The 17,165-nt window shown below is 43.5% G+C and overlaps 1 protein-coding gene across 7 annotated transcripts in view; it reads right to left on the bottom strand.

Moving 5' to 3' along the window:
* The window catches only part of ZBTB46 (zinc finger and BTB domain containing 46), a 52,145-nt gene that overhangs the window by 12,756 nt on the left and 22,224 nt on the right, over window positions 1-17,165 (bottom strand). For 6 of the 7 annotated variants that reach the window (XM_064391205.1, XM_064391206.1, XM_064391203.1 and 3 more), the window contains 4 exons: window positions 7,731-8,012; window positions 1,750-1,922; window positions 540-591; window positions 158-448 (listed from right to left, as the gene is read on the bottom strand). In XM_064391205.1, coding sequence (XP_064247275.1) covers window positions 158-448; window positions 540-591; window positions 1,750-1,922; window positions 7,731-8,012 — 798 coding nt within the window. The remainder of the gene's footprint in view (window positions 1-157; window positions 449-539; window positions 592-1,749; window positions 1,923-7,730; window positions 8,013-17,165) is intronic. The other variant, XM_064391208.1, reaches the window with a different exon arrangement.

Here is a 17,165-nt window from a genome sequence, read left to right on the forward strand (position 1 = left end):
TTCAGGTGGCTACTGAGGTTCTTCTGCGTGCCGAAGCCCTTGCCACAGCAGAGACACGCAAAGGCGCGCTCGCTCGAGTGCACCGACAGAAGGTGCCGCTTTAAGTCTGTCTTGTCACGGAACAGCTTGGCACAGCTAGGACACTGCATCTTCTTACAGTGGAAGTGGATGGTCTTCTCGTGCCGCTCCATGTTGGATTTCAGAGTGAAGCTGGCGGGGCACTGGGAGCACTGGAAGCGGCCGAGCTGGCCGGCAGCGAGGCCGGGCCGGGAGCAGTCGAGCGGGAGCAGCATGGAGAAGGCGTGCTCGTGGATGTGCTCCTTCAGCTCCTCAGCTCGCTGGAACACCCTCCTGCAGAAGCCACAGGTCAGCCTCTTGGCCAGGGCTGAATCCAGGGAGGTCCCATCGGAGGCGATGTCCGTGTCCTCAGATCTCAGGAAACTGGAATCTGCAACAGGACCACGGGTACACACGCACGGATCAGCCTCTTCTGGTATAAAATAACCACAGTTTAAAGATGGATTTTTCTCTCTGCTTACCTGAGTCAGAGTTATCAAACTGCCAAAGTGCCAGCAATCCATCAAAGGCAGCCTGGAAAGGAAAAGCACAGAGAAGTTAGGGCAGGCATTTACAAGAAGCTGTCCTGCAGGCAGAGCTCTGACTCCCATCGCTGCCACTGCCTTCATCCCTGCTCTAAGGGAGGCTCAGCCATTTGACCTAACAACTCAAAGTGCCTTTACAAAGCTTTCACTGCCAGAGCAGTGAACTGGGCCTTTATCTTGCCTCAAGACACCTTATCATTTGGTGTTTTGAAGACAGTAATCAACATCCCTGTTTAAGCCTTGGATAACTACTCAATTTCCAGTCTCACTAAACATCCGTGGCTCCCACTCAGGCCAGTGGGAAATGCTGGACTGGATATTCTTAGTTGATACAACAGAACTGGAAAATTCTCCCTTAGCCCTCCACAGGTACTTTTCCTTTCCACACAGAAAAGCCTGTAGAACACAAACACCTTCTGCATAGCTCCCCTTCTGCAATGCCCTCTGGCACTGCTGATCCAAATTCTAAATAAAAGCTGATTTTATCTTTTTTTTCCTTATAAATCCTTTGCAATATGCCAGCCTGTGGCAGATGGCAGCCCTGTATGAGGCAGAGGCCTGCTGCAGCCCCGGCAGGTCTGTGCAGACCAGCTCACTTTGCTCTATGGGGATGGCAAAGCAAAATCTGTTTTCCACCCATTTGTTTAATAGAGTACCATTCAAAAATATTAAGAACAAGAAATGCTGCAGAAAGCTATGGATTTTAGGTCAAACTTCTGACTTCTGTAACAGAGAGAGCCAGCCCACTTCTATCTGAACTCAGACAGTTAGCAGAAACCCAAATGCACAACAACAGAAGTGAGCAATGGGTACCTGAGGTCTCATGACATTTTTACATGCTAGTGTGCAATGTCGTGCAAATGAAGGGATTCACAGTAAAAAGGGCATTCATATTTTAAAAACCCCAGAGGTTTTTGAACAGAAATTCTGTTGAGGTAACACAGAAAGACTAAAATTGGGACAACACTAGTCCTGACCCTCAACAGACTTCTAGTTTTAAAACAACCTGTATTTTTTACAAAAAAGCTCACAGATTAAAGTATAAGGTATTAGATCTTTCAAAATACTAACCAGGGAGGATTTGACCAAACAGACACCTTTGCATTTAAAATTCTTTGTATTTCTCCCTTTCCCCCCTCAATCTTACCTGGGTTGAGGAAGGCACCTCTCCTTTTATCCCAGTTTCTGGTGACATTTCACCAGAAGAGCAGATCCTGGTGGGGCTCTGAGTGGCAAGGTGTGCTGAAGGCAGCGGGGGAGATGGTGCTTCCACTTTGCCATCACTTTCACCCCTTGAAGGATTCGAGCTGGTGCCAGGCCCTGGGGAACACAGGAAACGAATCTCACCCACGTGAACGAGCACCAGCTGGCGGCTTTAAAAACGGCCTCGCAAAGGCAGCGCCCCAGCACTCGCAGCTCATCTTCTGTCAGTGGCAGGGAACGCAGCAGCACAGGGATGCCAGGCTTTTGGTCTTTCTGGTTGATGGGTTGGTGTTTTGTTTTTAAAACCAGCCTCCCCACCCAAATGTCTGTGTGTGCTGGAGTGACGTTGCAGGGCTCGCTCGCTACAGAGTCCGTCGGGAGAAAGAAGCACAGTGCAGCACAAATATCCACATTTCTCTTGGAGAAGCACCATTCTGAACACATACACTTCCACCTTTAAGGAAACTTCAAACTTCATTCCACTAATTTTCTTGAAAGTTTATGTCACAGGTTCAGATCTCGAGATCTGTCCGTGGTGGTTTATTTAATATTGGACTGTCAGTACTTGATCTCAAAGTGCTTTACAAAAGATGGAAAAAAGGATTCCTGTCACTCTCTATTTAGCAAGAAAGGAGGTTCAAATATTTGTACAAATCTGTTCGATTACACCTGACAGTCATTACAGTCTAAAAATCTCCCATAATTCAAAAGGAAAACATGATGTGTCCGGCCCTCGCCTACACTGCAGCAACAGCCAAATGGAAAACAATATTCCAGACACTGCCCTGAGGATCAATGACAAAGCTAAATACAAATAAAGACTGTGTCATCAATATCACTGTACATTATAAATTATTGTACAAACTTTAGCACGTGCCTTGACTGAATATGGGAATGACATACTGAGCAGGTTGCTCTTCTTGAAATGCAAGGCGGCAAAACCAGAAGCAAATATGGCATAAAATAAACAAATTCATATTCAAAGCACTCTATGCCCTAAAGGCTTTTTCATTTCCAGCAGAAAAGAGTCTGATGGAAACCTTCAGGGATATTAAAAAACCCCACTTTTTTAATGCAGCTACAAATAACAAGTCACAGTTTACACTGTGTCCGAATACAATGCGCTGTGATCTGGGTGACAACAAAGCACTCAAGTAAAACCACACCAAGGTTTCAAAATGTGAACAATCCCAAACCTTACTTTTTTATCAGCTATCAAAGGAAATTCTGCTCTTGTGCCACAAGCTGGATGTTTGATTTGCTTTGATGGCAGACTGATATCTTTCCCAAGTGAGTTGATGCTGTTCATCTGGGATAACAATGCTCCCAGCTTTCCTTCAGGTGCTGCTCATCTGTTGCTGTTGTCATTTTAAAGCAGGACAACAAAATGCCAGAAACTCAAGATAGGAAAAATTCACAGGAAAAAATGAATTTATCAGTATTTCCTGTTAGAAACTGTTACCAGGAATCCAGCTCTACAGGTCGATAGCAGAATTCCTGCCTAGACAGACACAGGTTCTTTTTTTTACCCCTGAACATCCCAAACCGATTCAAACTGCCCCAAAGGCATCTCTGGGTTACAATTCTTTGAACTAATGGTATTTTAGCACACAGTAAAAATAAACCAGTGGGGCCTGGCTTGATGAATTCTTTATTAGTACCTTCCCAGAGTTTCACAGGTTCCAAAAAACCCTCTGCACTTAAAGCAAAAACTAAGGCTAATGAACAAGCAATGAAATAAAGCACAGAGAAGCAATAAACTATCATCCAAGGTATACAAATACACAAAAATGCACAACACAACAAAGGTGAGTTTTCAAACAATAATCAGTATTTATTTGGTTTCAACAACTGCAAGTAACACAAGAAGAGAGAAACCCATCAATGAGCCACACTTTATAAGCAAGAACACAGATTTATGTCCATTCTGACTTGTACTGTGAGAAACATTTTTCCCTCCTAAACTTGTACTAAAATTAATTTTAAGCAAAAGTATTTTAACTTCTAAATCAGAAATCAAAAACATTTTCCTTCAGTCAGCTCTGCACACAGAAAATGAAGCAGGGGTTTAGCAATATTTGTATGAATATAGAAGTCTTGTGACAGCTGGACAGTAAAGGATTGTGGAAAAGAGAAAAGCAAAGTTATTATATCTCATTTAACATTGCATCCATTCTCCCCTAAATCTTCTTTTACCATGTATGAAAATTCCACACCAAACTGAATACTTTTAACTTCTTCCTGGGAAAGTTGACCACTGTGTAAAATGTATTTCTTAACATTCAGTGCAAGGATAAATTATTGGCTCCAATAAACCACTAACTAAAAATAACCTATTAGCTGGTTTGCCCAAAAGAAAAGGGCTCTGTGTACCACGTAATCACTTGGACTGGAAGCTTCATAGGAATTGCTTCTATAAACAGTTTCAGATGCCACAGGGTAAACAGGAAAAGCCAAACTTAGACATATAAAAAAGCCTTCAAATGTGCTATTCTGAAATGTGGAAGTCACCCTTTAAGGGAGTCAATCTGAAAGTTTTCTTTTTTTTTTAATGAAAAAACAAGGAGGCAAACTAACCACCTCATTTTCTGATGAAAATTAAAATTCTCTTTCTCTTGATTATACTTGGCAAAACCATCTCAAAACATTCAGCTGAAGCCTTTGAGACTTCTGGCCCTGTGATGTAACCATGTGGAACAATGCTACCAAAGTTCAGGCTCATAAATGAAATCAGACACGTTATTAAACCAAGGAGCTCTGCAGAGCAGCTCTGCTGGATTGGAGTGGAAATCACAGAACAACCACCTGCTTTTGGAGACAAACCAGGAAAACATGACAAGATCAGGAAAACTCTCCTGATGTCTTATCTGCAAGGATCCCCAGCAACAACCCAGGCAGGTTCAGTAACCAACAGCTCCCCAGACAGCCTCGGTGCTACCCATGAGTAACTCACACATTTTTTTCTGCAAAACCTGCATGTTCCAGGTTTCTGAGCAGCATATGAACAACGTCAATCTTGATCACACATCATGAACATCAAACTCTCAGAGCCCTTCAGCTGCAGGTTATCTGGCAACCGTGCTACCCAAATGGCAAGATATGTAAGTTTTCCCTTCTGATTTTAAATGAGTTTGAACTGGTTAACTTCAGAAATTCACCATAGTGATACAACACCCCCACACACACATTCCGGGCTTCATTTTCCACCAGCAGAATGTCAGGTTCATACCTCATATGATCATATAATGAATTAGTTAAAAAGAACACATGGTAAAATGAAAACCTTGGGACATCCTCTAATTTCTAAAACAGGAAGAATTATGTGGAAGAGCAAGTGAAAACTTTTAATGTGTGCAGCAACTTGGAGAGTAATATCCCCTTTAGAAATAGCTCGTCCAAATTTTAAACACGTTTAACATCCTCTTTGCATCTGTCCACCTCCATTAAGTCTTTTTTCCTCCAGAAAAAAACAAAACAAAACAAAACCTGAATACTGCTCCTTCAGGCACTTATGTACTGCAGTGCTTTGTAAGAGAAGATAATCCAGTGATACCAGCCAAGATAAAAAAACCACTTCTTTACAGTCAGAGAGACTGATCACTTATAATCCCTCAAATTAGTGCATTTCTTTACAAATCAAGACAGATGAAAACTGCTGGGTTTGGTTGTCTTCTTAAATTCAGGCTTTTTCACTGTGCTCCTACCTACTCCCTCCTCCTTTTTTTTTTTAAATATAACCCAGGAATTAAAATGACTCAACATCCTCAAATTGTTTTTGAAGAAAAATGTCAAAAACACCTACAAAGCCAGCACCAACCTAGACTGTGCTTTTACATCTCCACAATCTTCCTACCACTTGCTTCACTGTCATTTAATACACTGAAAATTCTCATCAAACTTGATGTCCTGTTGTATTCAGTAATGACCACTTAAAAGAGAATCTTATATCACAAGATCTTTTTCAAGTGATTAAAATAAATTGATACCTGTGAATCTGAATAAGATGAAAGAAAAATATGTCTCTTAACTCCTGGCTTCTATAAAAATCCTCTTACCAGGCCACAGCCACATCCCTGACTGCTGTGAGAGCTACAGACCAAGCAGGAAATGTTCCTTTTGACTTGGGCATTTCACTTTGCTTCCATAAAATGAGATAATTGAAGCTCAGCTGAATTAAGTCCAAGTAATAGTGAGAAGACTGGAAAATAAGGACCTCAAATACAGGCTGGACAGGATCTCCAGGCCATGGCACCCCTCAGTGAGATATCATTTTCTGAAATGTATCAAGCTTTATTTTAAACCCAGCTGTCTCCTGCCTGCACCATGCCCATCCTCAAGCTCTGTTCTCAGGTGGTTGGGCAATCTCTAATTTTTAACTTGGATTTATGACTGCTTCATACACATTTATCTTTACGTCAAGTGGTGCTTCAGTTCTTAAGTATAACCTAAAATCCTCCAACAAGGAGAAGGATGATGGATAGAGGGCAGCCCCGTCATTATTCCAATTTATCAAGACAGAAGATGAAATTGCTGATTTCACCTGTCAGGAGCCACAGACCCGAAGCCGTGGTGCATCCATCACCCGTGGCCATGCACCCACCCAGGCTCCCAGCCCTCCCTGTGCCAGCTCAGGGCACCCTGCCACTGAACTGAGCCACAGCTGTGCTGCCCCACTGCAACGGAGGCATTTTTAACCCTGGAGCTCAATCTGAACCGTCGAAATCTGATTGAACTGGAGATCCTTCGGGAAGTGAGTTACTGCGAAAGAAACCAGAACACTGCACCAGCCATTCCCCACAAATATTGAAGTTACAGAATAAGGTACAGAAACTTCAAGGTTTTTGGGTTTTTTAAAAAAGAATCCCATTGTTCAGACACGAGAAGTGAAAAGAGACACTAAGTCTGACACTGCATTGTGCAATTATTTCTCTTTGTCACACAAGTCCAGGGATCAGTTGGCCACTTGGATGGGGCTTGGAGCACCCTGGTCTAGTGGAAAGTGTCCCTGCCCATGGCAAGGGGCTGGAAAAAGATCATCTTCAAAGTCCCTTCCAACCCAAAGCATTCTGGGATTCTGTGACTAAAGTTATCTATCTTTTCCCATTGAGAAAACCAAAAGAAAATAAAATAATAGATATCCTAAGTGACCTTTCATTCTATTTACTTGGTCAGTTTTCTCACCATAGATAAAGATAAACCTTTTCTTCTGGAAATTAACATGTAGTACTCAGAAAACTGTTGCTTGCTGTATTCTATTCCACAAATGATGTATCTTACAGTATTAATAAAATACAGCATTAGAAATTTCTTTATGCATTAGAGAATCAGGCTGGAATGAAGAAAACACAAAAATATGCTGAAAAATCAGCTGTCCACACCTAATGGTTCACATCAGCTGTCTCCAACAGATCACCAGCAAAAAGCCATTCATTCCCAGGTGCAAGTATAACAAAATCAATAGCTGCTCACTACTTACAGGTCTAAAATTAAACTGCAAGAAGTAAAGATCATGCAATCTACAACACCTCAATTGTTCCCACAGACACAGGAGCAACCTTCAAGCTGTTCAACATCAATCAAGTTTGGATTCAAAACCTTTCCCACAATGACTCAAATACTTTGTATTTTGTTTGTCAGCACCATTGTGTGAGATGAGAGAAACAGAAATTTGCGGGCAAGCACTACAGGCTGGATATTTTCTTCTATGACTTCAGCAGTTAACAACAAAGTTGGATCAATATCAGACAAAACTTTCCATATTTTATGGGAAGTGGGATTAAGCAGGACTTAAACCTGGATATAAACACACCAGCAGCAACAAACCAGGCGGCGACCTGCATTTTCTTCTCAATAAAGATCTCCCTTAAAGCATCACTAAAAAAAATTTTAAAAAATATAGAAAAAAACAGAAGAAGGCCAACTTACGGGAGAGCGAGTGCGTGCCTTTGGGGAGGTACTCGAAGAGCAGCGAGCTGTCCTCGCTCAGCATGTCGGCTTTCAGCGACAGCAAGCTGTTCTTGCTCATCAGAGCGGCGCGCAGGTTGGCGACCGTGGCAGCCTGGAGCGCGTCCTCCTTGTCCGGGGTCAGGGGCTGCTGGATGTAGCTGGACTCCCCTCCCAGCAGCGCTTCCTCCACGCTGCTGAAGGGCTCCGGCCGCTCCACCCGGCTGTCCGAGCTGCTGGGCTCCGTCCCGGCCGCATCGGCGCCTGCAGCGGGGAGAGGCTGTCAGAGACACGGGGAACGGCCCGGAGCAGGGCCGGCCTGCGAGCGGAGCCAGGGCCGCAGCAAGGCTCGCCTGGCCTTTGCTTTCCGCGAGGGAGTGCTGCCCTCACCCCCTTTTCCTGCTTTCATCCCCTTTTCCTGCCCTCACCCCCATTTATTTCCCTGCTCTCACTCCCCTTTCCCTGCTCCCACCCCCTTTTCATGCCCTCATCCCCCTTTTTCTGCTCTCACCCCCCCTTCTCTGCTCTCACCCCACTTTTCCTGCCCTCAACCCCTTTTTCCTGCCCTTATCCCCCTTTCCCTGCCCTCAACCCCTTTTCCTACCCTCACCCCCTTTTTCTGCTCTCAACCCCCTTTCCCTACTCTCACCCCCTTTTCCTGCCCTCACCCCCATTTATTTCCCTGCTCTCACCCCCCTTTTCCTGCCCTCATCCCCCTTTTCCTGTCCTCATCCCCCCTTTTTCCTGCTCTCACCCCCCTTTTTCCTGCCCTCACCCCCCTTTCCCTGCTCTCATCCCCCTTTCCCTGCCCCACAGCTGGGAGTTCTGTTTTTCCAGCCCCGTCCCTCCTGCCCCACCACCTGGGCTTCAGGCCGGTACCACACGCTAAGAAGGCAGGGCAGAGGATGTGTATTCTACCCACAACCTGGATAAGACTATTTATTTACCTTAAACTAAGATTTCAGGATAGTTTGCTAGTACTGAAATTACATTCAAAGGTTTGTGTTTTCTCCCTAATTTTGCACTCCAGTTAGCCCAAATTTTCACTCTTTGTTTCTTCCCCATGATGAAGGTTTTGAGAAAACCAGTAATAAACAGCCTCTAATAGTGGGGTGCTGAGTATAAACCCCTTAGGGTCACTTCTCTGAAAAATACACAGCAACCATTGGTTCCCAGCATATATCACAGGGTGGGTTTTATACAGAAGTGTTACAGTTTAAAAAAACTCGACAAATGGATCAGGCACTTTACAACAATGTAACTACAAAGAAACTGTATAAAAATATAACATATTAGTAACAAATATATCAATTACTAAACCCAAACAAAACCAAAAAAGCTATGATAAAGTAAACTCCTCCCTGCAAAAACACTGTTTATTTTTGTATTTTTGGGGAGCTCTAATTGAAAAGCCTCCTTTGTTTGAACTTTGACTCTCTTATCAGCTTAAATAATTTATGTATTTTTGTGTAAAGGAAAATGACTCTGAGACTCCTCTCTATTCTTCACATGAAACAACAAAAATTACACACAAAAAGGGCTGTTAGCCCATTTAAAAGTGCATAAAACAAATTGCAATTACCTACTCCACAATCTGCAGCAGCAAACACAGCTGACACACTCAAAGCCCAGCTGAGCACCTGGCAAACGGAGCTGAAGCTTCCCAACAAACTTATGCCTTTGTGGCATTTCCCCTATCAGGGAGAGGGGAAAAATCTATATCCAAAGAGAAGGCACAGATAATGAGCTATCAGATGGAGAAAGAAGCTGTTTTGCAGATCCTGAATATTTTATTTCCTCCTAGTTTAAAAGAGATTTAAATCTACTTAATGCAAGAGGGAACTATTAGACTCGAACCAGTGGTAGGACACTTACAAAATTTATACCTGCTGCTTCCATAAATTCACTTTGCACACTTCAGGGCAAGGAATTCAGGTGCTGTCCACACACAGCACTGCAATAAACTCACTCCTGTACAGAAGCACAGAAGGGAGGAGGCACTGGGACAAACCAGCCCTTGGTTTCCACCACTTCAAACCAGGGCAAGGCATTAATCTGCAGAGCCTTATTAAAAAATGCTAATGAGGACACTGGTACCGTGCCCACCTCCTGTAACCTGGAAAACAGCTGAAGGAAGATCATTATTTTTATCTCCATTTCACAGGTGGTGGCTGCCAGACAAAGACGTGGGGACTCGCTCAAGGTGCCCAGCCTGTGGAGCCAGGAGCAGCCAGCAAATTTCCCAGTCCCAGCTCAGGGCAGATCAGATTCCAGAACATGTTCAGATTGGTTTTACTAAGCTGCACTGTTCTGCCAGTACATCCTACTGCTAAAGTTGTTCCTTTAAAAAACAAACAGCCTCAAAGCAAACAATAAGGAAAAAGCAATCCTAGGCAGAGTGCTCCCACACCCCGGAGATGTAGGGAATGCCCACGGCTGGGGGCTACAAACACAGCAGGAAGTTCATAAATGTGAACTACCAGAGATGCTCTCTATTTAAAACAAACCATTTTCCCTCCTCCATCTGTGTTTTGCTTGTATAATTCCATATTATCAGATTTATTAAATCTTAGCCAAGCAGAAGAATTCGAATGCTTTGAATTTTTATGTATTTTGTCATTCCTCTGTTAGTGGCTCACAGGATATCCACTTTTCTAGAGGATAATGAAGGTTTTTAAAAAACAAGCCAGCATGCCTACATAAAGGAAAACTACAAGACAGTAAAAACCAGCAGCTGTTACAAAAGGTGGTGAAGGAAGCAAATGAAACTTTAGCCCATTAAACTGGTAAGGTAACAGAGCTTCATCACATCAAAGGCACAATAATACCACTGTCCCACTGCCTACATGGGGAATCACAGCACATAACTCAGGCCAGAAAGAGTGTTTGCCCACAAAACTGCATTCCCAAATAACCAGGCAGGCAGGGAACCACCTTGTGCTTTCTGCACTCCTTTTCAGAGGCTGTTACAGCTGCTGATTGACAGTTGCCAGAATTGGCTGCTGCCCGCTGCACATAAACACTAATTGCTAAAACACACGCAGATTAATTGTAACCACAACAAGACATTAAATGTTCCTCAAAAGCCAAGATTACAGAGACAGCGAAATAGATGCTTCAGAGCTTCCAGTATTTATAGTTGATGTAATCTAATCAAACACACATTATGGCAAAATAAATATCCACTTAGTCACATAAGTACTAAAATACTCTCAGCACACCAAAACCCAAAAAATGCACCAAGTTCCTCTCCACAGCGCCTCCAAAACCACTTCTCTTTTCTCTAGAATGCAGCTCCTTTTAACAAGATTCAGCCAAAGAATTGTATGAATCGAAAGCATCCGTCACTTCCCAGTAATCCAAACTGTTTACTACAGCGCCTCAGCCCCAGTAAACCAGGCTTTAGTCAATGAGCTTCTATTCTGCAATTATTCACTGCCACGGGCCCAGAGCTCCATCCCAGCCCTGCAGAGCTCGTTTTTCACCCTGCTGGGGCAGCCCCTGCGACTGCAGGGCTCCACACGCAGGAAATCCCGAGCTAAACACGGGATTAATGCTGCTCGGAAACTGAGCTCATTAGTCTCTTTAGCAAATCATTATTTTGCAGTTATTCTATTGCACCAGCCTACTTTCCAAAACACAGAAGCTTTAGAAAAGCTTTCTTGAATTTGTTGACTTGGGTGAATATTTTATTGTTAGCTTTTATTCTCAAATAAAACACAGAGCTTATTTTTTGACGGTTTTGGCAACAGTACTTCCATGCAATTCTGAAAACGACAGTAAAGTTCTTACCTACACATGAAGCATCACCTAACAGGGTACAAGGACTGCAAGCACCTTCTCACAGAGGTCACCCATCCCAGCTGAGCTCAAAACACACTTCATTCCCAGCCACACAGACCAGGCAGGCTTTAACAGATCCATGAAGAGGAATAAACCTCACACCAGGACAACAGGAGCAGTAAAATATTCCCAACACAACGAGGGTGGCTACTGTGTGAGCTCTGGAAGTCCTGTAAACCCAGCTCCTGTCACAAACCCAGGAATGGGAAAAGCAAGTTGCACTAGTCACAAGAAATCAAGCACTACAGACATCTGGCAGCGCCTTGGAAAGGGCTATGGCACAAATCAAAGTAATGCAATGTACTAAAAGTATCCAAATGTTAATGTGATAATTTATTTTCAAAGATCTAGGAAGAAGCTGACAGTAAAAAGCATTAAACATAGTCCAACAACTGAACAAAACACACATGCCTTCCCAGAAAGAGCAAGGAAAGGCTCCATTTTAAAGACTCCATTTAGTACCTTAATTAATTACTTTAATACACAAACCAATTTTTTCTCTTGTATTTCTTCTCCCTGCTTTTGTCATTTTTTCTCATTACAGCTTAAACTCAGCTGTTACCAAAGTACCTCCTCAGTGTCTGCTTCTCTCACACCACTTATTTCTTGTTTGTACTGTGTTTTACCCTTCTCCGTAAACCCCCATTGGGGTTTCCCAGACTCCCAATGCTATTATTCTCTTTCATAGTTCTTTTTTTTTTTAATTATTTTTTCCCCTTTTCATCTTTTATTCCTGCTCTCTCATGTACACAGTTGAACACCTAGAAATCAGTAGCTGAAGAACTAAACCCACGAGAAGGGAGAAAGGAGTGAATAAAAGCCATACAAGGTTGCATCTGCTGCTGGAAAACTCAAAGCAGAAACGAGCTTTATCCCCAAGAACTAAAGGCAACGTTTTGCAAGGTCGCTCTCTCTCAATATTGCTCTTTTCATTACAGTTTTGAGGTAAGAGGGGATCAGAAATCTGTCATCCTCTCCTCCCAGCCCCGTTCAGAGCGGCAGGAGCACAAAGCAGGGACGTGGTGGCCCCAGTCCCGGGGCTGTGTGACAGAGGTGACTCCCAGCAGTGAGGGGGGCCAGCCACAGGCACAGGAGCCCTTCAAAGGAGGGCAACGGTGCCTCACCTACCATTTACAGAGCTTTAAAGCAGCTCCTGTGTGTTTCTCCACCTGCCTGGCAAATTTCAGGAATCTTTGAGGAGCCCTCCCAAGCTCACTGGAACGCTGGGGTGTTTCATGAGCCATCCCTCCAGCACACCTTCCTCACCCCTCAGCACCTGGAGTCAACTCTGCAAGTCCCACAGCCCCCAAAGACAATGCAATTCAAAGGCAATTCAAACCACCTGCCACAAAAAGCTCCTGAGCCCTTCCTGTAGCTCAGCCCACCTGCAGGAGGCAATTTGGCAGAATCAGGGTGGAAAGGTGAACTGAAGGGAAAACACCTCTGGGTACAGGAATGCTGCTGCCAGCAAGGCAAGAACCCAGGAAAGTCCAGTCTGGAGAGAGGAGCAGCTGGACCTAATCTGAAGCAGCATCACCATCAGAGAGGGGAGTGAGAAGTCATCCTGACCTAGGGCAGCATCACTTCTCTGCCACCTGGAGTCATCTTTAAGAACTGTAGAATAAATTAGGTTGAAAGTGACTTCAGAGCTATTTCAGAGTAAGATTCCAGTAGCTTGTACAGCCCAGTTGTGAATATCAGCAGGGAAGACAGAGTACAACTTCCCCAGGTCCTTCCTCCACCTTCTGACCACTTTGTGAAGAATCTCCTCCTTTCACCCTGTGAGGATCTCCTTCCCTGTAACTCACATCCATTACCTCTCATCCTTTCTCAGCCCACATCTGAGAAGGGTCTGGCCCTGGATAATCCACCTACCCCCTTCTCTTCTCCAAGATTTTAAACCAAGCTGTTTCAGCCTCTCCTCACACACACCATCTTGATGGCCTCAGCTGCTCTTGCTCAAGCTTGTCGAAGTTGGAGATGCCCAGAGTGGATCCTGCACTCCAAATGCTGTTCCTAAGGCAAGCAGCCAGCCTTCCCTGGCTGCGAGGGCACACAGGCTCCTCTTCAGCTCCTTACTCACCAGAAGACATTTTCTGCAAAGCTGCTTTCTCTCTCCTTGGCTGCCAACCCAGACTGCTGCACAGGGTTATCCTGTGCCCCACGCAGGACTTCACACTTGTCTTGGAATTCCTGCTGTGCCTGGCACAGCTGCCTTCCAGCCAATCCTCCCTCCCAGCCTGTGCCATCCAACACCCACCACACAAGTTGGTAATGAACAAAGCCAACAGCATCAGGCCTGGGAGCAGCCTGGGATGGATGTGGGCATCCATCTTCCTGGGGCAGATGTTTTGGATCTCCTGCACACAGCTGGATAACACAATTTTTTTTTCTGTTTACAAGCAGAAAGGGAAGAGGTCTCAGCATCAGCAACTTCTCCCATCCCAAATTCCTGCACCCTCCCCTGCTACTCCCTCAGTAGCACAAAGACCACATGTATAGTTGTGATTGAACTTGAGATGGGAACTAATGTTAAAAATAAATTTATTTATTTATTAAAAAAGTTATATTTAAATGCAGATCAGTTCCCCTCTCTGGTTCTCTAGATAGTCACACAGAGATTTTCACCGGAACAACTGCAGGAGAGCGTGGGGGTGCAATTCAGTACCAAAGGAAAGTGGGAGCCACTTAAACTCAGCTTTTGTTTCAGGTTCACTGACAAAATGTGACCCAAAAAAACTTAGGTGAAATAAAAGACTTAATTTTCTGAGGTTCTTCAACCTATCTGGGTCAAGTATCTGCCTGACAGTTGATTTTATCTAGAATTCCAGGGATGATGTTCCTTGTGTAAGTTTAGGAAGGTTTGGCTTGATCTCCTTCTGTACAAAAGGCAATTAATTTTTAAACTCTCAGGGAAAATAAAAAAGAAAAAATAGCTTTCATTTCATAGTGTGGTTTTTGATTGGGAATTAAAAAAAAAAAAAAGAGCACACAGGCTGGCAGAAAAATGACAATCTTTTACCAGCTGCTAAAAATATCCTTGAAGTTTGTATTTCAGTTCCCTCCTCCTTTCTAACAGAAATCTTCCAAAAGATGTTTCACAACTCACTATTTGTTAAGCAAACCCCAGCATTCTCACCCACTGCAATATTTACATGGGGAAGTGATGCCATGAGCTATATTGGTTTGATTTGCACTATTTTACAACCATAACAGCAGACATGTGGATACAATAAATGTGCACAGCATTCAGAATCAGCTCCAATTTCCTCAAGCAGGAAACAATCAAGCAAACATAGATATTTAACCACAACACATATGATCATTAAAAACTGCCTTTATGTTGAAGGCTGTAAGATATCTTAAGTGAATCCTTATGGAATCAAAAACTTGGTCTCCTTTGGGCTTTCCCAACCCTCTTCTTTCAGGTTTGAGCCCTACTACAGCTTCTCCACCACGACTCAAAGCAGGGTGACCTGGGACTGCCAGGATTTGAGGTCTGAAAAACACTGTCCTAGAGGAAAGTGCCAATTTCCAACACTGCTCCTGTTTCTGGAGGGCTCAGGAGGAGCCCATGCCAGCTGAGGAAAATACAATTTTCCAGCCTACAGCCATAGGATGTTCACTCTCTGTGTTTCACCAACAGAAACATTCTCCTCATCAGCTCTAGAACACTACTGCTAAAATAAACCAGCCTTGTTCTACACAAATATGACCTGGTTTTATGTTGCTATTCCTGCAGCATATTCCAAGCACAAGTGTATCCCCATCCTTGTTTTCCTCAAAACAGTAATCAGTGTACAAATAACTGGAAAATTCCCTCCACTCCTCCAGGTACCTGGAAAAAAATAATCAATTTTCATCTCTTTCCCGTAATATTTGTTTTTCTACCATTGAATCAAGTTCTGCAGACACTTTCCTGTGGTCAGCAGAAGGAGCTCCTGGCCCAAACCCTGCTGCTTGCTGCTGCTCCCCCACCTCCTGTCAGTGACCTCAACTGTTCCTTGGGCTACAGAGCAAACCTGGCCCATGCTGATCTTCCTAAAAAACACAGAACAAATCCAAAAAAGAGAAAAATGACTAAACTAGGTGAGTTAATTGTTTTAAAACCTATTCTAAAGTGGGATTATACAGTATCCTTGCAGGAGCAGGAATGACTGGGCAGTTCAGAAATACCTTAAGCCACTCTTGTTTCTCCAAAATATGCCGAGAATTGTAGAGTAACTTGAGACTATCACTTTAACAGTACTGCAAGCTTAACCTCTTTTTCCAAGTCTCTTAATACAGACAATAAAAGGAGTGACTCTATTCCCTGCTGCTCCTCAGGACAGAGGCAGACACAAACACGAAGGGACAGAAATAAAACATTCAAGTACCTCATTAAATATGAATATTAGCACTCGTGATATGACAGAATGCTGAGTTTTAAACTATGAAAATCCTCAGAACAAATATTTACCTTTTGAAACAAGTGCCTTGAAAAAAAAAAAAGAAAAAAAAGAGAGAATAAAAAATTAATCAGAGACCAGTACAGAAAAGCTTGGGTTTGATTCCCAGGCACTGCATCTTAAGAATTAATTCATACTACATTTTAATGCAAAAGCAGCACTGCAAATAAGGAAATTAAAGCCTTGAACAGGACTGATTGCAAAGTAGGAATAGAATTTTTGTTAAAATACTAAAAGCTTCTTGATTTCTCACTCGTAATTTCAAAATAAAGAACCAAAAAAAGGGTAAGAAGTTTTTGAAGAGTTGAGATCTCCCTAAAGAAGAGCACGGAAAACAAATAAAATAGCGAGAAGGGCACTGGAGAGAGGGGAAATGCCTCTGATCTCTGGAGTTCAAGCAGATTAACAGAATCAGAACTGCTAGCACGGGGAGGAGGAAGAGGAGGAGGAGGGCTTGGGAGCCTGGGGAAAATGGAATGCAGGGTGGGGAAAGGAAACAGACACCGAGCATTGAGCTAAAGCTGGTTTAGGGTGGAACCATTTTAAAGCCAGGGTGTAGCCAGGGAGTAAGTGTGTCTGGGTTTAAAGCAATGATTTTAGTTTCCAAACTTGAAAATAACCTGACCTAACCCTTCAATAACAGCAACTCCAAAGTTACTCCTGCAAAGATTGTATCCTAATAGCTCCATTAGCCTGTAGCTGTGGAGATACACAGAACCTGAATTATTCACGGAGCACCCTCTGCAAAATTCTCAATATGGACACGGATCAGTGGGGTTGGGGGTCAGGGATTTTTTTTTCCCCTTTCGTTTTGCATTTTGAGCAACTCTCAGCCAGCTCCATGCAGCTTCAGGCACACCAAGAGTTCCAGAGAGGGTCCAGAAACCTGGGCAGCTCCTAAGCCCAAGGAATGCAGGCTAAGCCGATTTTGGGCTAAGAAAGAATTCAGGGGGTGGCATAAGAGCACAGAGCTGTAACCCCTCCATGCCTGCCTGCATCACTGGTCACCAGGCTATCAAAATATCTCCCCTGCAAAACCCCCTCAATTGTAGCAAAGATTTTAACACCTTGCACCTTAACTGCAATGTCATAGCTGTAAAATAAGGTAGGAAAAATGAAGTAATTA

The sequence above is a fragment of the Passer domesticus genome, chromosome 16 (genome assembly GCF_036417665.1).
Source record: "Passer domesticus isolate bPasDom1 chromosome 16, bPasDom1.hap1, whole genome shotgun sequence".
NCBI classification, from domain to species: Eukaryota; Metazoa; Chordata; class Aves; order Passeriformes; family Passeridae; genus Passer; species Passer domesticus.